Genomic DNA, 23,136 nt, shown 5'->3' with positions numbered 1-23,136 from the left:
TTTCTGTCTTGGTCAATGACTGTCTTCCACCCAGTATCTGAAGCTCTTTTTCTTGTTGCCTATCTTGTCTCTTGCTTCCTCTTCAGCTCCTGTGTCCATTTGAACATCAAATCCTTTTTACTCTAACTCATAAATAATAAGTAGATTAATTAGATTGTGGTATCCTTGATCATGTCTACATATCTTTCTATCTCCAGGACCTTATACCATGCCTGACATATACTATTATTAATTTTTTTGCTGGGGAAGAGTGGCCCTGAGCTAACATCTGTTGCCAATCTTCCTCTTTTTTTACTTGAGGAAGCTTAGCCCTGAACTAACATCTGTGCCAGTCTTCCTCTATTTTGTATGTGAGTTGCTGCCACAGCATGGCTGACGAGTGGTGTAGGTCCTTGCCCAGGATCCAAACCCATGAAGCTGGGCTGCCGAAGCGCAGTGCGCTGAACTTAACCACTACGCCATGGAGCTGGCCCCTGTTATTATTTTTTCATAGCTTTTTTTTTAAGTTGTGGTAAGATATACATAAAATTTACCATTTTAACTATTTTTAAGTACACAATTCAGTGGCATTGTGTACGTTCGCAATGTTGTGCAATTATCACCACTATCCATTTCTAGAACTTTTTCATCATCTCAAACAGAAGCTCTGTACCCATTAATCAAAAACTCCCATTCCTTCCACTCCCCAGCCTCTAGTAACCTCTGCTGCACTTTCAGTCTCTATGAATTTGACTGCTGTAGGTACCTCATATTAGTGGAATCATACAGTATTTGTCTTTTTGTAACTGGCTTATTTCACTTAGCATAATGTCCTCAAGTTCATCCATGTTGTAGCATGTATCAGAATTTCCTTCCTTTTTTAAGGCTGAAGAATATGCAGTCGTGTGTCGCTTAATGATGAGGATACATTCTGAGAAATGTGTTGTTAGGCGATTCCGTCATTGTATGAACATCATAGAGTGCGCTTACACAAGCCTAGTTGGTATAGCCTACTACACATCTAGGCTGTATGGTGCTAATCTTATGGGACCACCATTGTGTATGCAGTCTGTCATTGACCAAAACATTGTTATGCAGTGCATGACTGTACCATTTTATGTATATACTACATTTTTTAAATTCATTCGTTGATGGACACTTGGGTTCCTTCTAGCTTTTGGCTATTGTGAATAATGCTGCTATGAACATGGTATACAAGTATCCATTTGAGTCCCTGTTTTCAATTCTTTTGGGTATATACTGAGAAGTGGAATCGCTGGATCATATGGTAACTCTATGCTTAACTTTTTGAGAAACCACCATTCATTGTCCACAGTGGCTGCGCTATTTTACATTCCCACGAGCAGTGCACGAGGATCATATGGTTGTCTTTTGCATCATTGTCTTATTATTTTTTTTTAATGACCAAAAGAGAAAATAAGTAATGCACATTTTAAAATCGTGATTGATGATGTTTGTCTGACTGAATGGAGAGAATAAGTTGTTTAGACGTTAGCATGTCAGGAGTTGTTTGCTGTGATTGTCAGAGCATTGGGAGTGGGGAATGGGCACAGTGGGTCACCTGATCGTGGGAGGTGAAGCGCTTCTTGACCACTGCTGCTTATGAAGCAGACAGGCAGCCTATATCTTATACCTAGAATTCCTATTTGATTCTTTTTTATAAATATCAGTTCTCTAGTGAAATTCTCCATCTCGTTATCTTTTTAAAAAGCCATGTTAATTAGTTATTTTAAAGTTTGTGTTTGATGACAACAATATCTGGGTCACCTCTGGGCCTGTTTCTATTATCTGTTTTTTTTTATTGGTGCTATTAATTAGTGTGCCTGATTATTTTAAAATTAAATGTTGGGTATTATATGGAAAACTGCCGAAGCTCTTTATGATGTTACCTTCTTTCAAAGAGGATTTCTCTTCTCTTCCAGCAGGTAGCAGAGGGTAGATTTTGTCAGTCTAATCAGGTGTCAAACTGGCTTGAGGCTCATTGGAGTTTTGTTAGGCGTGGGTTTACCCCCACTCTCACTGTATGGCCCTCTGGGGTGGCAACTGAGAACCTGGAATGTTTGCTGGGGTCCCTCCTCCTCAGTGGGTCCCAAACTCCCATGTTTGTCTCTTTAGTTCCATGACACTGCTGAAAATTCCATGCTGCTTTTGGTTTGTAATTTTATTTTCTTTTAATTATTGGTCAGGGGTTGGTATCAGAGTGATGCTTGCTTCATAACACAAGTTGGAAAGTATTTCCTTCTCTGTGTTTTTTTTTTTTTTTTTTGGTGAGGAAGACTAGCCCTGAGTTAACATCTGCTGCCAATCCTCCTCTTTTTGCTGAGGAAGGTTGGCCCTGGGCTAACATCTGTGCCCATCTTCCTCTATTTTATGTGGGACGACTGCCACAGCATGGTTTGATAAGTGGTGTGTAGATCCGCACCCAGAATCGGAACCCGTGAACCCTGGGCTGCCGAAGCGGAGCGTGTGAACTTAACCACTATGCCACTGGGCCAGTCCCCCTTCTCTGTTTTTTTGAAAGAGTTCTGAAAGAGTTTGTGCAAGATTGGTATTATTTCTTCCTTAAACGTTTGATAGAATTTGCCAGTGCAGCCACCTGGGATAGGAATTTCTTGTGGGATAGTTTTGGATTACAGAGTCAATTTCTTTAATAATTATGTGGCTATTAAGATAGTCAATTTTTTTTCTTCTGTCATTTTTTTTTCCTTGAAGAATTTGTCTCTCTCATCTCAGTTGTCAAATTTGTTGGCATTTGGTTGTTTATAATATTTCCTTATTATCCTTTTAATGAGTATAGGATATGCCCCCTTTTTATTCCTGACATAGGTGATTTATGTTTTTCTTCTTTTTTTCCTTCATTAGCCTTGCTAGGGGTTTATCAAGTTTATTAATTTTTCAAAGAACCAACTTTTGACTTTGATGATTTTTAAAATTGTTTTCTATTTTCTATTTCATTGATCATTTCCTTTCTACTTAATTTGGGTTTAATTTTATGTTTTTTTCTACCTTTTACAATGGAGACTTAGATAATTTATTCTGGACCTTTCTTCTTATCTAACATCAGCATTTAAAGCTATAAATTTCCTTGTAAGCACTGCTTCAGGAGCATCTCAGAAATCTTGATATGTTGTGTTTTTATTACCATTCATTTGGAAATATTTTTCAAATTTCCCTTCGGTTTTTTTGGACCTATGTGTGTGTTGCTTAATTTTTGAGTGTTTGAAACTATTGTAGATATGATATTGTTATTGATTTTTTTTAATACTGTATGGTTAGAGAACATACTCTGTGTGATTTCAGTGTATTTAGATTTATTGAGATTTGTTTTATGGCCCAGCGTATGATCTATCCCAATGAATTGTCTATGTGCACTTGAAAAGAATTTGTATTCTGCAGTTGGTGGTGTAGTGTTTTATAAATGTCAATTAGGAGAAATTCTTTGATAATGTGTTCAAATTTTCCACAGTCACACACCATCTAACGACGTTTCGGTCAATGATGGGACGCATATATGATGGTGGTCCCATAAAATTAGTACATTATAGCCTAGGTATGTGGTAGGCTATACCATCTAAGTTTGTGTAAGTACACTCTATGATGTTCGCACAACGACAAAACCACCTAAGGATGCATTTCTCAGAACGTATCCATGTGGTTAAGCGATGCATGACTGTATATCCTTATTGATTGTGTACTTTTTTTAGTTATTTTAACAGAGAGATGTTAAAGCCTCCAACTATAGAAAAGTTGTGAATCTTTTTATTCCTTTAGTTCCATCAAGTTTTGCTTTATGTGTTTTGAACCTCTGTTATTGAGTACATACACATTTAGTATTGTTGTATCTTCTTGATGAATTGGGTCTTTTTTCCATTGTGAAATGTGCCTTTTTATGCCTTTGCTTGCACTGGAATCTCCTTTGTCTGATATTAATATTGCCACACTAGATTTGTTATGTTTATTTCTTCTGTTGGTGTGATATATCTTTTTTTCCTGTCCTTTTATTTTCTTTCTGTGTCTTCATATTTATTTATTTATTTATTTTTTAAAGATTTTATTTATTTATTTTTCCCCCAAAGCCCTGGTAGATAGTTGCATGTCGCAGCTGCACAACCATTCCAGCCGCTGTATGTGGGACGCGGCCCCAGCATGGCCGGAGAAGCGGTGCGTCGGTGCTTGCCCGGGATCCGAACCCGGGCCGCCAGCAGCGGAGCGCGCGCACCTAACCGCTAAGCCACGGGGCCGGCCCCAATGTGTCTTCATATTTAAAGAATGTTCCCTAAGAGTATAAAGTGAATGTAGCTGGATCTTGTGTTTTTATCCCGTCCTGTATGGGTGGGTCTAAGTCTACCATCTTGATATTTGTTTTCTGTTTGTCTTCTCTATGTTTCATTTGTCTTTGTTTCCTTTTCTGCCTTTATTTGGGAGAATAAAATATTTTCTGTGTTCTGTTTTGTCTTCTCTATTGCCTTTTAAAGCCAAATCTCTACTTTTTTATGTACTTGCTCTAGAGATTACAACATGCACCTTTAACATAGTCCACCTTCAGATAATATTATACTGCTTCCCTTTTGGGTACTTGGTGTATAAAAGAACAGTGGAGGGTGAAGTAAACAATATGTCCCCTCAGAAAAAGGCATGCTGCCTCTTCCATCGGGCCAGCCTTGGGGCTTTGCCAGTCTACTCTGTGGTTGAGCTGGGTGTAGGCTTTGTTGTGGCTCACATTAGCTTCTGGTGTTTGGAGGGTGGTTCAGGATTTGACCTCTACAGGGCTTGGAGTGTGAGTGTGGGAGAGACTTTGGAGTGCTGTCTCTGTGGCTTACAGCTGCTGCCAGCTTTCCCATATGGCCATTTCTCTCCTCTTTAAGCGAGGTCACTGGGTTGGTGGGTTAAGGGAAGTTTTCTTTGGTCTCTAGCCCCACCTCTGACTTTCTGCATTTTGAGAGCTCTGTCTCCGCCCTGCCCTAGCCTTCTGTAGGCCACTGCCTTGCACTCATTGAAGGCCCCTAGTGCCTTGGAGGGATTTCTTTCAGCTCCTCTGTTCTGCTACTGGCCTTTGATGGCCATGGCCTTGGAGGAAGAGGTCCCTTTCATCCTCCTGCTGTGCCCCAGACTCAGCGGGCCTCTGCTTTGTACTTGGAGAAGGCTCGGTTGCTCTTCAGGGCACCTCTCAGCTTTCATGCCCTGCCCCGATGTCTGTGGGCAGCTGCCTGGCATCTGAGAGAGGGCCTGAGTGCTTGGGGAAGGGGTCCTCTTCTCAGCTCTTCTCTGCCCCCAGCCTGCAGTGCACACGCCCTCTGTGAAGGCCCACGGGAAGGGTGAGAGTGTGTAGACTTGCTTGAGGAGTGGGCTCCTCTGGGTTGAATCCCGTGCACCCAGCCGTGTACACTTGTGAAAAGTTCTGGAAAGTCCTACTCTGTTCTCCTCTGCTTCCCCTTTGCCTGAATCTGTTTCCTCCTGCTGCTCTGCCAGGGATGAAAGCAGCTGTGGGTCTCTCCTCTCCTAGAAGGGACTTGCTGCTTTCTGCAATTTAGTTCATTTACGGTTCTTTGCATCTTCAGCTCTCTGATGGGTTTTTCAAAAGCCCCTTTTATAAGTCAGACAGCTGTTCCCGTAGTTAGTGTGGAAAGGCGGTCTAGTGTCACTTTTTTGAGTTGAACTGCTACTCTCCTTTGAGCCACTGTCGGATGGAGTTGGAAGCCTCCTGTCCTGCAGAGCCGATGGGAAAAAGCCTAGGGGAACTCGTGCTGCTCTCACTGCACCTTGCTCCTCCTGGGGACCTGGCTCCTCAAGGTGGGCGGATTTAGTGACTCATCGGTCGTTGTTCTCCCAGCCCCATGAGGATGCCTCGAGCTCTGCTGGCTTCTCAGCCTCTTGGCAGTGATCCTCTCCTGCCAAGAATCTGCACACACTCCCAGGGATAAAGTGGCATGCAGGAAGTAGGGCTCAGATAAAGAGCTTCCCTTCTCTCTGGACTCTCAAATCGTTGCTGCCTCGACAACTCTCCAGCGCCCCCTCCTCTTTTTAAATATTTTAGTTGGCTCTTTTAGTTCTTGGTGGGAGTGTGGTTCTTCTGTGAGCTACTCTGGAAGTAAAAGAAATATTGCCATGACGATATTTGTAATGGAAATTAATCTTTTCACGGCAGCGAGATGCTACTGGATGCACAGGTGTAGTGTAGAGAGGTCATGGATTCAGAATTGAGAGTCTGACCTTGAGCCCCAGTTTCACAGGTGACTAGTTTTGTGACTTGGAGCTAATCACTTCATCTCCCTGGACCTCACCTATGTCTTAGTAAAATGGCATAACAATAACGGTTGCCTTATATGTTAGTGGAGCGTAATACTCTTCACAAACCCTGATGTCTTTCCCGTGAACGAGATTCAGTTAGGGTAGCTGCAGGCCTCTTGGCTCCATCTCTGACAAGGTAGGGTGACTTAGCTGATTGCTAAGTTTGGTCCCAGTATGATCAACACTGATAACCAGTGTTATCAGTTAGCTTAGCTTGCTCTGCTCTGTGGCCACAGAGAGCCTGAGTGCTCCTCTGTGCTCTGTGCAGGAAGTTGGGTTGTGGCCTCCTCTGGGTGGATGGTAGGGGCCTGCCCAGTTTAGCACAGCCTGTGTCTGGATTAGGAAGGTCTGTCTGCCCAGTTCTTGGTGTCAGCAAGCAGTTGCAATTTCTAAGAGACCATGTCATGTCCTTCAACATGGTCTGTACATGGTAATAAAGATGATATTTTAGCCTCTGTCTTTTCTCTTTGTTTTATTTTCAAAGTAATTTAGGAACCAGACGGACAAAAGGGGTCCTCCCTATTGGAAACCCCCTAAGAGAGCTCAGCATTATAGTGTTGCAAGATCGATAATATTATTCTTATGAAAGCAATTCAAATACTACCTGTGGTTTTTATTTCTGTAAGTGAAAGTGTCAGAATCGATTCTGAAAGTATAATTTCAGATTGCATCAGGCCACACTTGTACTTTTTCCTCTGTATTCATCTTTTTCCTTCTTCCGTAGGTTTTTTCCTTTTAGATTTGGAAGAGAAGATGTACTTCTTTTTCCTCTTTCTATTCTCTACCTGTTTAGAATACTGTAACTGACTTAGTGCTAATGTGGTTGTCTCAGATTGTTACTTAGAAGAAACAAGACTAGACAAACTGTGAAATCATGATGTGCTGGGTTTCATGCCATTGTCAGCTCTTGAAATGGCAAATGGCCTGTGAATTTTTTTTTTCTTTGGTGAGGAAGATTAGCCCTGGGCTAACATCCGTGCCCATCTTCCTCCACTTTATATGTGGGACACCTGCCACAGCATCGCTTGATGAGAGGTGTGTAGGTCTGCACCTGGGATCCGAACCTGCTAACCCTGGGCCGCCAAAGTGGAGTGTGTGAACTTAACCACTATGCCACCGAGCCAGCCCCAGCCTATGAATTTTTTATGATCAAAAGTTTTGGTGATCATATTTTCTGCTTCTATAAGGAACAATTTATAGTTAGGTGGCAACTAGGCTTTCATTAAAAATGTTCTGTCTGTCTGCATGAATCTTTAATTTCTGGGATGGAAAAAATAATTCTCAAGGGCGTTAGGTGCTCTAGTTTGACGAAATAATTGTTGGATATTTTGATCAAAATTGAACAAGATATATTGACGTAAAGGGCTGAATGTTTGTGTCCCCCTCCAAATTCATATGTTAAACCCTAACCCCTAATGTGATTGTATTTGGAAATGGGGCCTTTGGGAGGTACTTGGGTATAGATTAGGTCATGAGGGTAAGACCCTCATGATGAGATTAGTGCCCTATAAGAAGAAGAGACACAAGAGCTCTTTTTCTGTGCGTATACATGGAGGAAAGGCCACTGAGGACATAGTGAGAAAGTGGCCGTCTGCAAACCAGGAAGTGGACCTCACCAGGAACTGAATCTGCTGGCACCTTGATCTTAGACTTCCCAGCCTCCAGAACTGTGAGAAATAAATGTTTATTGTTTAAGCTGCCCTGTCTATGGTATTTTGTTGTGGCAGCCAGAGCCAACTAAGGCAATGATTTGTAGTGAAATTAATTAAGGAGTCTTCACTTCCCACTGACCAAATCATATGCTTATGGGAATGTTCAGTTTTATCACAAGCTGCATTCTAGTTTGGCTTGTAGAACAGAGGTTAGCAGCCACATGGCCTTGAGCTCTTTTATTTGTGTTTTGGTGACACTAGGTATTTGTGGTCAGGCCTGATCTTTGGGATGGGAAGAGTCAGTCAACTTGGATCTGAATCCCAACTCTCTTCTTGTATGAACTTGAGCACATCATTTCACTTTCCTAAGGTCATTAAATATTTTTGCTATGAAACAATTTCAAACATAAAGGTACAAAGAATAATAAAATAAATCCCCATAAATCAGTCACCCAGATTCAAAGGTTATCAAGATTTTTATATATTTACTTCCTCTCTTGCTTTTTCTATTTGCTGAATTATTTTAAAGAAAATCCCGGAGACATCATTTCATTCCATACCTTCATTCTTTAGTATGCATTGCTAAAAAAAACGGACATTTTCTTATATAACCACAGTGTAAATATTATACCTAAAAATTAATAATCATTATTGGTGGTATTTAACACCAATTCACAACCAGATTTCCCAGATTGTCCCTGAGTTAATTTTTATCACCTTTAAAAAGGAAATAATAATGCCATTTTAACCTCCTTTTGGCAGGGATTTTGTGGGTGGGTATTACCTACCTATTTTGGATCAAAAAACATTGAAGTTCTGGTATATACCGGGATCTCTTGCCTTAGAGATTTTATAGTCTGAAGAACCTACTACAATCTTTGGCACAAAGTAAGTCTCAGTAAAATGTAGCTGTGGGTAATGATTGCAGGTATTTTAGTCTTGCTAACTTTGTGCTTAAAACAGGGCTAGTGTCCATTGAAGATGTAATAGAAGTGTAAACTTTGTCTATATAGATCCTGAGCTTACTCTGTTCTTTTTCATCTCTGAGCATTTCTACATTTCTTTCTCTGGACAGGAAGCCTTCCTTTTCTGCCTAGCAAACTTGTATTCATCCTCTATTGTCAGTAGTGAAACTTCTGCAGCAAATATCACATGTCTCTGAGGTATCCTGTTTTCCATAGAAGGACACACATTCAAGATGTGTATAAACTATTTGACAATTAATGTACTGCAAAGCTAGTCTCATCGCCGCACTGCAGCCAGCAGGATTTTCACCTCTGCTGTTTTCCGTCCAGCCAGCCGGCCCTGGTGATCTAGTGGTTAAGATCCGGGGCTCTCTCTACCGCAAGTTGGTTTCCCTGTCAGGGAACCACACCACCCGTCTGTCCGTTGTCGTACTGTGGTGGCTGCTTGTTGCTGTGATGCTGAAAGCTGCGCCACCAGTATTTCAAATACCAGCAGGGTCACCCATGGTGGACGGGTTTCAGAGGAGTTTCCAGACTAGACAGACTAGGAAGAAGTACCTGACCACCCACTTCCAAAAAAAATTAGCCATGAAACCCCTGTGAATAGCAGTGGAGCATTGTCTGATATAGTGCCAGAAGGTGAGAGGGTGGCGCAAAATGACTGGGCAGGGTTCCACTCTGCTGTCCAGAGGGTCCCTAGAGTTGGAATCGACTTGACAGCACTAATAACAAATTTTCCATCCGGAGCCCCTTTGCTGCCTGCACCAGTCAACCCTTTTGATGTCCACAGACGTTATCAACCTTAGCCAGTTTCCTCTTGCATGTACCTTAGGCAAATTCTCTGTCCAGTTTTGTTGTGTATATACAGCTTGTAATGATATGTAATTATTCATTCTATGCTGTTGTCATTCTTTCCTTATAACATAGCAAAACCTCCAAATATTATACTCATGGTTTTTGCTTCCAGAGTCTCATGATCCTTGACAAAGACCAAATGTTGCCTCTTCTATGAAGCCTTCTTTGGCAAAATTAGTTGTCCCATGCGCTCTTCTCCCAGACTTTGATCCTGCCTTTGTAAAGTCACTTATAAGGAATTATATTTGACATTGTGTTCTCTTTCAACTTGGGACACCCCAAAAGTAGAGCCTGCAGTGCTTCTGTGTGACTGATGCTCAACACTATGGGCACATAGGAGTTGTTTGCTGAAAGTTGAACGGATGAGCTCAAGAAGGAGTAAATTCAGGGAAGGTTAAAAAAACAGAGAGGAAAACAATAACTTGGTAAAAAAGTGACATAAGTAGTAATGAGTGTTGGAATGCCTCAAAAGATTATTTCAGCTGTTGTTTGTTGAAGTAGAAAAATTTGTGAAATTATGCTTTCCCAGCCCAGGGCTACCTGGAGAAAGAATGATCTCAACGAGGGTCACAGTTCTTAGTATTGACAGATGTACCCAGAGTTACTCTACAGTTCCCATGCTTGAAGGTAAATGAAGGGAAGAAGAGGATTTAGTCAAACTGTACTGGATGCTTCTGTTGGTGAATCAGTGGCTGTTATTCTGCATTGTGTGGACAGAGAATGTGTGTTTTATTTTATTATTATTTTCTTGTTCTTGAACAAAGAGTGATTCTGTCCTACCTCTTTGAATAAATGAGGTCAACCAAACAACACATAATTCCTTAATATCTTCTGTGTTCTAAGCATTCTTGACAAATTAGAGGGAAAAACAAAAAAGACAAGACTTTCTTCCTTTAAGGATCTTGTAATCCAGCAATGTTTATTTTTAGCTGTCAAACCTTAAAAAAAATGTAAAGTAAAGGTCTCTTAACAGTCTCACCACTTAAAAAACTTTGTAAGTTGACCTGTCTTTTGTCAAGGCCTAGAGAGACAATGAAAATCCAGTAGCAATAAGAACCCCTAGCCTCCAGATTCTGATCTCTAAACACTGTTTCTCACTAAAGGATCCAGGACTCCTTGGAGAAATGGTTTGATTCTAGACTGGGGCTGGAAATGAGCCACAAAGATAAGAAGCTGTTGATGAATAATGGGGTCTTATCTAAAGGACACAGGAACCAACCTGAAGGGACTCCCACTGGCCAAAGATGGGACAATTTGAACATAAAAAAAGAATGTGATGGCAACTGATTGAAACACCAAATATATACAATGCACCAGTTCATAATGACACTAAATAATATCCGACTCACTGGTCATTGTTGGAGGTGGATGGGGTACCAGTTCTCTACTCCAGTAAGGAAAGGGAAAGACTCAACCATTTGTTAACCCTCCTTTCTGTATCACCTGTGTTTCAGATAAGCAAATAGCTCATGAGGAATAAATCCTTCCTTATAGACAAATTCTAGGTTATAAGTACAGAGAAATTAGAGAATTACAAAATTACCATTTTGTAATCCTTGATAAAATAATAGATCTAGGCAACAATGTATAGCAGATACTCAAATCCATTGGGAGAAAGGTCGATGGGAACTTTCTAATGGATGGATCACACTGACAATTGACCACAAACATTTAACTCTGGAGACCCCACTAAAATGACACTGAAGTTGTCAGGTGGTGGGAAAGCTGAGAGGTTTTCCAAGTTCCTGTGTCCTGCAGAAGCCCCAGAAGGCAGTAGACACTCTGGATGGGAGTGTGATGAGAGCAATAGAAGTAGGAGAATTTGCTGAGTCGTCTCATGAATTGATTATATCCCCAGATCTCCTCCTCTGCTCCCGAAGCAGGTGGCTGTCCTTCTTCCACCCCAGCAGAAGATTAGTATTTCACCCGATGGAGAGTGAAAAGAAAGTGTATCTGGAGTTACCAGGCACAGCTAGAGAGGAGGGCCCCACCCAAATCAAAGAGAATAAGAGAATACTGAGATGTTCATCCCTTCACTTGGCTTCCACAGAGCTCCGAGAATGCCCACAGCCAGGCTTATACCCCACATAGGCAATTCTTCCATGGAAAAATGACCAGACCAAAAGAAAAGGCCCCAAGCAGAAACACAGTAGGGTCCCTAATGAACCAGCACAGCAGGAGCGCCCTGCAGTGAAGCCCACAGCCATTGGGCCTAACTCATGTACATTATTCATGTACATTATAGTACTCACTATGTACACTATTGTCTCTACAGAAAAGCCATTCACAGCTAAGCCGAGTAATATGCCACAGGTACTTTTCCTTCTTGGGTAACTTTGCAAGTGACATTAGGCATCACAAATAGATTCATTTCCTTCTTCATTTTAGCAGGGTTTACTGAGAGAGCATAATTCAGCTTAGTAAGATACCTAAACCGTGAGCACTCTACCTAACACTAGGCAAATTAGGTCATTTGCATGCTATCAGCTGGAGCACTTTGGGAGATTTATCATCTATAAATTGAAGATGATTTGATTATTTAAAGAATTTTGTTCATGTTGCAGATTAACATTACTGTGTTGTATTCAAAATTAATTCTGGTTGCTTTTCTGGCCTCCTGCTCTCTAGAGAATGGTGCTTAGACACTGGAAATTCCTGTGTCAGCAGTTTGCCCCTGTATATACGTGCCTGGGATCTGTGAAGTCCTTGCCTGGACGCTTGTTATGTGTGCTCCCCAGCCTCAGTGGAGCCCTTGGCCTCACTTTGCAGCCATTTACCCGTTCTCTCTCGACTTGCTCCCTTACTCGTCAGTGCCACTGCGTGGTAATGAGGACAGTTATCAATCGTTCCACTGTTCTCGGTGCTCATCTCTACCAGTCACCGTTCTCTAGTGTGTAATCTCATTTCACCTTAGCAGTTCCTTAGATAGGAAGACAAGGCTCAGAAAGGTTGAACGGCTTCCCCTAAGGTGGTCACAGAGACAGGGCGAGACCTGGCAAAGTGTCCATTTATGGGGACCTGGTCTAACTCCATTGCCCTAGGGCCCCCCTGTGGTTGTGTCCCTCCGTTACTCTTCTCCCCAAGTCCTCCCTCTCTCCTGTCGGCAGTGACAGAGAAAGTAGAGGCCAGGGGGGCCTCCCTTTCCCACACCCATCCCGATTCCTAACTTTCCTAATTCTTCTAAACAGGATCGGGAGAAGACCACAGGCTTAGGGCCAAACACATCGTGTTTGACAAGCCGTTTAACTTCACTTGGTCTTAGTTTTTTCATTTGCAAAATGGGCACAGTAAAGGCTGCTTTCCTGAGTTAGTAGGAGTTTCAGAGCAGGAAAGTCTCTCGAGCTCTGGAGTGTTACGGAAGCTGTGAGCACGTGTCGAGAGCACGTCCTGGACAACGACCAAACGTTATTTATTATTACCTGTGTCCTCTTTTCTTCCCTCCTAGTGAAAGGGATGGGGATGTGGTGAGAAAAATGGTCTTATCTCACAAGGCTCTATTTTTATATCAAAAATGTTGACTTGTGATTATTCACTTAAATATCTGTTACACAGATGGACTATAAAGTCCTTGGGGACAGGACCTGGCATTTGGCTTGGTACCTATTGAAAAATATTTAAGTAATAAAATAAACTGATTCTCCAGTCCTGCCTGCCTACTGACTTTCTTGGAATTTGGTAAGGATTTATTCTCTTGGAAAATAAAATCTAGAAGATAGTAACTTAATTTCCTTTTTATCCATAGGTCTTTAAATGGAGCAGCTGCTAGTGATTATTTAAATAAATTGAATAAGGCTTCTACTTTTTGTTTCTTGTGGTCACTGCTTCTTTGTTGGACTCCTGGACTGACAGGGATTGGGTAAAGAATTTTATTTTTGCTCAAAAAACACCAGACAAAAATAAAACCCAAAGGCCTCCCACTTTTACTGTTGTTTAATTAACTTTTATTTTGTTTTTATTTTCTCTTCAGAAAAGAAAGATGTGACTCAAAGCCTGGAGAACTATACATCCAAATGTCCTGGGACGATGGAACTCATCACTCTCCCAGATGGCCTCACGCTGCCTCCGGTGCCCTTCACCAAACTGCCCATTGTCAGGTAGGACAGGCACTCCGGAACGCGGAAGGTGCGCTGCGCTCCAGAACGTTTTCCTTCGGTGTGATCGTGAACGTGGATCTTTAGAAGAGTTTGCATTTTTGTTGGCGGTGTGTGTGGTCCATTGCCTCATTAAGTCTCAGCAGCAGCCCTATGAGGTATAAGTATTTTCTAGACGAGAGTCAAGGCCAGTGCCTTACATAACCGCCATAGTCATGTGCCTATCAAATGGCAGAGCCGGATACAAGCCCACATCAGCCTGCTTCCAGAGCCCGCATCGTGACCACTCTGCTGTGACTGAGACAAACCTGACCTTGTCACTCTTCTACTCAGAAGCTTCCAGGAGTTCCCCGTTTTCTTAGACTGGGAACCCCTGAAACCCAGGAATGGGTGTAGCTCCTCTGACAGACCAGGCGCCTTCCCACTTCTGTGCCTTTGCTCGTGCTCTGCCCTCTCCCTGGAGTTCATCTCGCCTCTCCCTGGCTTTATTCTGTCAGTTGCATGCTTGTTCTTTTAGACTCAGTCCACGCCCACTTTTTAGGCAGCCTTTCCTGAGACTTCCTCCTGCTGTCACCGCCCTGCCCTTGGTTAGAAGAGTCCCCTGGGTTTCCGTAGCTCCCACTGCCCACCTCTCTCACAGTATTTGCCACTGTGTGCAGTCCTGGAATTACCTTTTTATGTGACTGTCTCTCTTCACAGATTGTGAGATTTTAGGGAGTGGAGGCCCTTTGATGCATGCAAAGTGGGTACTAAGAAAGGTTTCTGAACTACTCTTGTCAAATGATTTCTGAATTTCTGAAAGATTTATTTGAAGACTGAAAAGAAACAGTTGAAATTTGACATTTTGCTGTTCATAGAAGTGCTGTACCCTTAGGATACCACATGATGAAGAAGCTAAGCGTCTTTGAAACACTCTTGGCTTGGCTGTTGTTTCCCAAGTTCCACTCGGCATTTCGATACCGTGGAAGGGGCTTGGATGTGCCTCCCAGGCCTACGGCATTACATGAGCAAGTCCCTTAACCTTCCTGGGCATCAGTTTGCTTATTAGAAAAAAATTAAGAAAGAAAACCAATGGCATTAGGTTATTAGGAGAGTTCAATAAAATAACATGTAAAAGCGTGTGGTATGGTGCTTAATAAATATGCATCTTCTCTCTCCATGCATTTCCCTGGAGGCAAGTGTAATACTGCCAAATGAAATGGTTTTGTTGCCAAAGTGAGAACTGTATGCTCTTGAGAAGTGGGGGCTGAAAGGGTCGCTGTGCACGGAAGTCCCTGGCAGGCTACCTTCAATTTTAAGAAGATGTCCCAATGGGCACTCCTGGAGTAGTTCATCGGACAGAGTTGGCAGGCTACCCCATCCAAAAGGCTAAGATGTGGCGTGAAAGGCTGCTCTTGCTGCTACTTGGGATTTCCCGGAGCAGACCTGCAGCCCCTCAGCGTGGAGGGCCCCCAAGGAAGGGTGCAGTGGTTCTGTTGTGCATGCTGCTTCCTCATCGATGACACAAACTGGGGAGGTCAGGGTCCTTGCTGGGCCTTTCTGTGAGTAAGACTTAAAGTGGAATGTGTTTGATTTGGGATTAAGGGCATGATTCATTTTTTTTTTAAAAAAATTAAAGACTAGAAAAGCCTTTCTTAATAATTTTACATCATCATGACCTGGATAGTTCTTAAATTTAGACAGCCTTGTATAACAGAACATCCTGAACCTAATAGAACGTTCTGGGCTTTTGATGCTGCATCTAGATCTCCACGTTCTCAGGCCTTTTGTCAGTGGAGCTGGGAAGAGTTGGTCCTGGCAATTTATTGGGACTGAGGAAGACAGTGCTTATTCTTCTCACAGAAACACTGGAAGAGAAACAGGCTGAGTCACAGAGGCAGCCCGAGGTTGAAGTTAGATCCCTTGGGTTTATTCTTCACTGGTGTGTGACCTTGGGCCTTGGCCTCTGTGAGACTCAGTTTCCTCATCTTTAAAATGGGCTTAAAAATTGCCCCTCACAGCGTTGTTGGTTTTGTTTTAGCTGAGCTGATGCATACAAAGGCACAGAGCACGGTGCCTGGTGCATAGTGAGCACTCAGTAAATCTTAGTTTTCTTCTTGGAGACATTTTTACACCTACATTTTCAAACAGTGAAAACGGAAAAAAATGCAATAAATTAACATTTTAATCCCTTAGCTGTTTAAAAACCTTAGAGAGAACAGATTGGGTGAAAGCACAATAGTCTAGCATCTGGGCAAGTACTGTGACACCTCCTCTGAACGTGGTTTGTCGGCAGTGTACCTCTTACCACTCAGGGTCTTGGTGGTCCACGTTGGAGAACTCCTCTCTGAACAGCTGGAAGAGCCTTGTCTGGGAACCCGGTGCCTTTTCTCTTGCCTGGGGTGGTGATAGACTCTTTTCAAAAATCTGATTTTGGGTACTACCCACCATCTGTGTAAATATGTTTTTAATAGTTTTTGGAGACTTTTCGATAAAGAAATAAGCCCTATTTGTCCTGGTGACTCATTCATTGTGTCATTCATCCCTGATCTCATTGAAAACTAAAAAGAAATACTGCACAAGATTAGGTACAGGAAACCCAGTGGATGTGGTTCTTTAGCAAAATGGAAGGACATTTCTTTGGAAGATTTAGAAAGTCAGAGTGTCTCACAGCCTGCTTTGCTCTCCATTGCTTATAGAACAAGATCCAATTTGCTGCTTCGTGTGGCTCCCAAGGCCCGCTGTGGCCTGCTCTATCTCCAGACTTTGACTGTGAGCTCCTGTTCCTCTGGTCCTGCCAGCCGCCCCCCCGCCCTTGTAGAAACACTCAGAGCAGGCAGTACGTGCCACGGGGTTTATTCCTTTGTTCAGGCCTCGTCTTCCACTTGCAGTGCCTTGGCCTCCCTTCCTCTGCCTGATGGTACTCAGTCATCTTTCAAGATTTAGTTCAAGGGTTATCTCCTCCATAAAGCCTTTTCCTAAAGCCACCCAGGTAGAAATAGTTACACCTTCTGTATAAATTAAGAGTTATTTCAGCTGTGTCTGCTTACTTCAATGTGTTGGTCAGGTGTGATTTTTGTGCTGTTTCCCCAAATTTTTGCCTTTTGAAAATATGAAGAATGAGGATAAATGTGATGTCCTTGCTCCACAACTCTTCAGCCTCTATCACTTTTCTTTTTCCTCGTCAAAGCAAGGTCTTTTTTCTCCAAAGATACACCATGGATCATACTTCTAGGACATACCATACGCTATTTCCTTCTCTAAACTTCTCTCTCTCACAATTATGTGTGAAGGATACTGATGCGTAAGCATTTCTTTAGGTTTCAGAAAGGAAGGATAGTAGCTAAAATTTATTTACTGTGTCTTATTTATGCCAAGCATTAATGAACTCCCTTCATGTAAAATTGGAAAAACCATAAGATTATGTTCAATAGTTTTGTATTCAAGTCCTGTATTTTGCAGTTGAGTGACTTTGATCAAGCCTTAGTTTCCTCTTCTTGAACTGGGGTTGGTGATATAATCTTCCTATATACGGATCAAATGGAAAGTGTGGGAATGTGCTTTGTGAGCAGGAAAGCTGTCTGCAGACACGAGTTCTTACAGAAGTTTAAAGGCTTTTCCTCTCATTAGAAGTCACTTGGCTATTCCCTGTTAGGTGTGACTTGTTCATATGTGTTAAATTGAATCAGTTGAACTAAGTTCCATCACTTTCTCAAGAAAGGCTGAATGAAATGTAACTTTATTTATTTTTTAAATTGATGTTATCCACAGCCAGACAGTCTCAGAGCTGGAAAATTGAAGGTGGTAGTTGGTAGTTATGTCGACCCAAACATCTTTTTTGCTCCCCATATTAGCAGCTCATTGTCTCACTTCTCAGAAAATTGAACCAGTTTCGGGGCTGGTGAACTCTGGTGTGGGAAGGTATCTTTCACTGTGAGTTTACGTCTACGCAAGGGTGGTTTCCCCCCTTTTTCTTGTGCTTTTCTTTTTCTTTCTTTCTTTCTTTTTTTTTTTTACCAAAATGATGATACCAAATCACTGTCAGAAGATAGGTCTCTCTGTGCCAAAGATTTTATCATTTGGAAAGGAAAGAATTGGTCATTCTTCTTCATTTCACAAAGATGTAAGTGCCGGGACTGGTACTAATTGCCCAGATGTGGAGATAGAAGATACACCTCTTATCTTTAGACTTCTCCTAGCCTGGTGGGGGAGACAGGCAAGGGAGCTCATGGTCCTAAAACTACATTATGTGTGCTATGTGCATAGAAGTTCAGGTGTAGGTGGTGGGGTGCATAGAGGAAGGGTCGCTGGTCCAGTGCTGGTGGTAGTCCAGTTGTAGTTCCTGGAGGATGTACACCTGGAGTTACCTGGGTGTATAGGTCAGGGAGGGTCTTCTAGGTACAGAGAGCAACTTGAACCAGAGGTGGTGACTTGCATTTGAGGAATATAGAACCTTGTTGCTTGATGAACCTCCTAATTCCTTGTAGCTGGAAAGGCGACAGGGGGTGGGGAGAGGTGTGAGAGATGAGGCTGATGAGTTTCAGATCTTTGGCCTATAAGTCCATTTTTATTTGCCTAATGCATTGGTTGGGACTCTTCCCATTGCAAGTCATAAAAACCCAACTCACACTAGCTTAAGCAAAAAAGAAAATTTATTGCCCCTTGTAGGCGGGAACTAAGGGGAAAGCTGACCTCAGGGAGCCAAAGATTCAAATAAATCTTCTTGCAAAAACGGAGTTTTTGCCTCACTTCTCTGTGTTATACCCTATCCACCTTCCCTGTTGGGGGCTTCCTCCTGTGGGGCAGGCCACTCATGACTGCAGACAGCTCTCGGTTTAAATCATCTCAGATCAGCGTGCTCAGGAGAAAGAGAGCTTCTTTCTCTCTTGGTGTATGTATATAAATGTTGGGGAAAGACTCTGGTTGGCCTCCCAGATCAGTGTCCTCAGGAGAAAGAGAGCTTCTTTCTCTTGGCGTATGTATATAAATGTTGGGGAAAGACTCTGGTTGGCCTGGCTTTGCCTTTTCTTGAACCATCCAAGTGTAAAGTGCTGACCTGGTGCCCAGCATCCTTGAAAAGGGTCTTCTCCTACCTGTCTACACGTGACCATCAAAATCAGCATCTTTTAATTTTTTTGGTGAGGAAGATGAGCCCTGAGCTAATATCTGTTGCCAATCCTCCTTTTTGCTGAGGAAGATTGGCCCTGGGCTAACATCCGTGCCCATCTTCCTCTACTTTATATGGGATGCTGCCACAGCGTGGCTTGACAAGCGTTGCGTCGGTCCGTGCCCGGCATCTGAACCTGTGAACCCCAGACCACCGAAGCAGAGTGTGTGAACTTAACTGCTATGCCACTGGGCTGTCCCTCTATGCCTGTGTTTTGTTCTGTGTCTGTTTATATATTGAAACCATAAGTTCTTACTGATACCTCCAGTTCCAACCCAACACCATAGGGTTCGTGCTAGTTTTCTCACATCTGTAACTCCCTTCTCAGAGAGTGGGAAACCTGTCTCCCCTTATCCTTAATATAGTTACTTATTTGGTCAGCTCCCCTGTTTGTTACCAGTTGTTACCATGGTTAACCTCCCTCCCCAGGAGGACCTCTCATACCCATGCTGGGCTGCTGCCCCACCCCCACGGACCCTTCTTGCCCGGCTCAGGCTCTGCCTCCCTCTGCCTGGCGTTCCCTCTGCCCTAATGCCTGCCCATATGCTTACCTGGCTCTGCCCTCCCTAATGGCTTCAGAACTGAATTGCTGGGGGCAGGAGGGAAGGAGAAGGAAGCTTTTTCATCTGTTTTGATCAATAAATAAGCTTGCCCTTAGGATCTTAGTTTAGCATGAACTGGGCTCACCCAAAAATGATTTCAAGTAACTGTGATGCAGGTACATATTTTGCCTGATTTCATAAAACATTTGAGACAGCTCATATAAATGTTTTATAAACTTTATAAAATAGTTAAAGTAACCAAATTGAAAGGAAAGTCAGGGTGGGACAGGGAAATGAAATGACAGTTCTGTCAGTGCACAGAAATCATGAGGTCCTCCCTAATGGCTGGAGATGGGGAAAAGCGTGATTCTGATAGAACTAGCTAGCTAAGTAAGAAAGAGGTAAAGAAGAAACTCTGATGGTTACAAGATTCTCTGTCTTGTAAATAGACACGTAGTAGTCACACTGGAGAAATACACCTCTTCATGGTAATGAGGCTTACAGAAAGCCCTCTTGTAGATTCTCTTAAAGAGAACATTGTGACATATTGAGTAACATCCTCAACAACATCCCCACAGAATTCTAAAGCAGGTTCTCATGGTGGTTTTGCTGTTAGCATTCCTCAGTGTAAACTGAGGGCTTGATGCCATAAGAGGATTGAGTAAACCCAGCTCTCTAAGAGGATGGAGCATTATGGTCCAAGTGTGCAGCACTGCTGTGGACTGCATGTTTGTGTCCCCCCCAAATTCATATGTTGAAGCTCTAATCCCCCCAGTGGGATGGTATTTGGAGGTAGGGCCTTTGGAGGTAAAGTTGGTTTAGATGAGGTCATGAGGGTGGGGCCCCCATGATGGGATTAGTGCCCTTCTAAGGAGATGAAAGGATCCATGTGAGGATACAGTGAGAAGGCAGCTGGCTGTGAACCAGGAGGAGGACCCTTACCAAGACCCCAACCATGCTGGTGCCCTGATCTTGGACTTCCAGCCTCCAGAACTGTGAGAAATAAATGTTTGTTGTGTAAGCCGCCCAGTCTGTGGTATTCTGTTATAGCAGCCTGAGCTGACTGAGACAAGCACTGTAGCAGTCTGGCTTGTTCCAGCCATGCAGTTGAGAATAGCTAGAGTAACGAATGGACTGCTTATACATCAAGCATTCCTTCATGCATATGATTTCCCATAAGTAAGCTTTTGACAAGGATTAGGCAGCAGAGAACTCAAAGTTATATTCTCAGGCAAAAAAAAAAGATGGTAAGTGTTCTATGATGCTGATTGAGGGTGGCAGACCCATATTACTGGTATTCGGTCAGTACCTGGAGCACAGCAGGTGTTCAGCGAATTTGTATGGAATGGTTGTGTTCACACTGCAGGTAGGATTGTCACCCTCTTACAAAATCAGTGTTCCTCATCTCTCTCTGGAGAGGGCCAATGCCGTACCTATGGACTGGGTGAGTGTTTCTCCTTAGAAAAACAAGTCTGGGACCATTTTAATGTGTGGGGGATCAAAATTGGACACCCCAGAATGTATCTCTTTGCCTTGATTATTTTTAAGAACAAAAGACTCTGAAAGAAACTTTGACCTTCCCCCTATCTGCCTAAAAGAATTTAAGATAGAAGGCCGGTTCCAGGAGGAGCTAATACCATAAGATAACTGGAGTGTAATGTAAAATGTGTCTCTCAGGTCACACTGTCTACAGATGGCCGAGCAATCCGTAGTTTATCAAGTTTATCAAGTTGTTTATCAAACACACCCCCAACATCCTCCTTTGTCTTTAGCTGAAGATGATATTTAAGGTGGCAGCTTTGGCCATTCTGGCGAGTTACTGTTTTCCTGGGTTTCTCTCATGTATACATGTCATTAAACTTTGTTTTATTTTCTCCTGTTATTCTGTCTTATGTCAATTTAATTGTTAGACCAGCCAGAAGGACCTAGAGGGTAGAGGAAATTGTCTTCCTCCCCTGCAAATGTATTAACCACATGTTTCAAGGACCTATGCCTGGAAACATGGACTTTATCAGTTTAATTAAAAAAATTTCAAGTCAGGCATTGCAAGTCACCCGCAGTAGCCATAGGAAGAGGTCAGTAATAAGTACATTTGAAGACTAAAGCTCCTGATAAGTGTTACGGAATAAGTTGGTTGAAAAATGTCCACATCCATGAGTGAATTCAGGCCTGCTGTATAGAATTGTTAGACATGGCTAATTTAATGTTGGTGATGCTGCATAATTATGATTTTGGTTTTAGAGGAGATGATTGGAGCCAATTTTTTTTCTGTTGAGGACTTTCCTAGTTTTTGACAATGAAACCATTTTATCAATTTACAGGAGAATATTTACCTATTCTCTGTAGTATGGGAGCATGAACTGGGCTTACCCAAAAATGGTTTCAGGTAATCATGATGCAAGTTAATTAAAAAAGGGTGGGGGGGCAAAATACATCCCTGTTTTAATTCTGTTCAAAAATTCAGTTAATCAAATATATTGAGTGCCTGAGATGTGCTTGGCCCAATGGTAAATGCTAGAGCTTCAGTGATGGTGAAGCATGAGCCTGTATGCAGGAGGCTGCCAAACCCATATCCACTTACTACCGCCCAGAGTTAAAGCAGAGGAAAGTTCAATTAAAACTATAGAAGCCTTATTTTATTCCTTACAGAATTCCCCACAAAAATGATAATATGCAGAAAACCCAATAATAATCATGTAGATTATTCACACACTACAAGTAGTGAATTATTAAAGAAGAAATTGGAGTAGAGTTTAGATGCCATTTACAGCAAACCAGTGGGTCTTTAATTTGGGCCTGGGGGGGGGGTGGTGTTAGCTGACTGTTTTCTGATGAGCTGGCATTAGGGTCCTTCAGCCTGGCAAAGAGCTCTGGAGTTAACAAGGGTGTTATATTGATGAGGATCAGAATGAGCTTTGAGTTGCTTTGGTGCTTTTAAAACTTAAACTTTTAAGTTAATTATACTGTTTGAGGAAGGATTACAGGCATTTATTCAAAAAGGGGCTTAGAGGCCATGATATACAGGGCAATTTCTCTTGGTTTGTGATACAGGGACAAGTTGGCCTCCCAGAGACCAGTCAGGATGTGGCTTCCATGATCTCACCAGGTTCATGCAGTTGTCCAGAATCTTCTGTCACGCTTGGTATAATTGCCAAGCCCATAACCACCCTTACGGATTTCTTAAACTAGAACTTTTTGAAGATAATAAGAAATGTATAGCAGCATTCAGGGATAAGAGTGGAGTGGTCACGCATTGCAAACCTGGCTGGCATGCTGTGCCCTTTCCAGCTGCCTCAGTCATGCCTGGACTTGGAAGAGTGGGTGACCTTCACATGGTTCCAAATATGGGGCAGATGGGGCCAGTTTCAGTCATTGCCCATCTGTTCAGAGACATCCAGTAGGTTCTTAGATAAGTTTCCACTGTAAATATGGTTAAGGGATTAAAAACCAAGAAAGAAAAGGTGCCTTGTTTTTTTCCTGTGTCATTCCTCTCAACCGATTTGTTTTATGTCACTTTCCTAATTAGTGATCCACCGTTGCTTTGCATAGTCCCAATTAGCCACAGTATGCTGAGGAAAGTCAGGTTTTTGAAATGTC

The 23,136-nt window shown here is 42.5% G+C and overlaps 1 protein-coding gene across 6 annotated transcripts in view; it reads left to right on the top strand.

The window, feature by feature from the left end:
• The window catches only part of TRAPPC9 (trafficking protein particle complex subunit 9), a 639,688-nt gene that overhangs the window by 106,636 nt on the left and 509,916 nt on the right, over positions 1 to 23,136 (top strand). For all 6 annotated transcript variants that reach the window (XM_058564989.1, XM_058564990.1, XM_058564988.1 and 3 more), the window contains one exon: positions 13,728 to 13,854. In XM_058564989.1, coding sequence (XP_058420972.1) covers positions 13,728 to 13,854 — 127 coding nt within the window. The remainder of the gene's footprint in view (positions 1 to 13,727; positions 13,855 to 23,136) is intronic.

Source organism: Diceros bicornis, chromosome 21 (assembly GCF_020826845.1).
Source record: "Diceros bicornis minor isolate mBicDic1 chromosome 21, mDicBic1.mat.cur, whole genome shotgun sequence".
NCBI lineage: Eukaryota > Metazoa > Chordata > Mammalia > Perissodactyla > Rhinocerotidae > Diceros > Diceros bicornis.
This window is presented reverse-complemented; position numbering and strand designations above follow the sequence as displayed.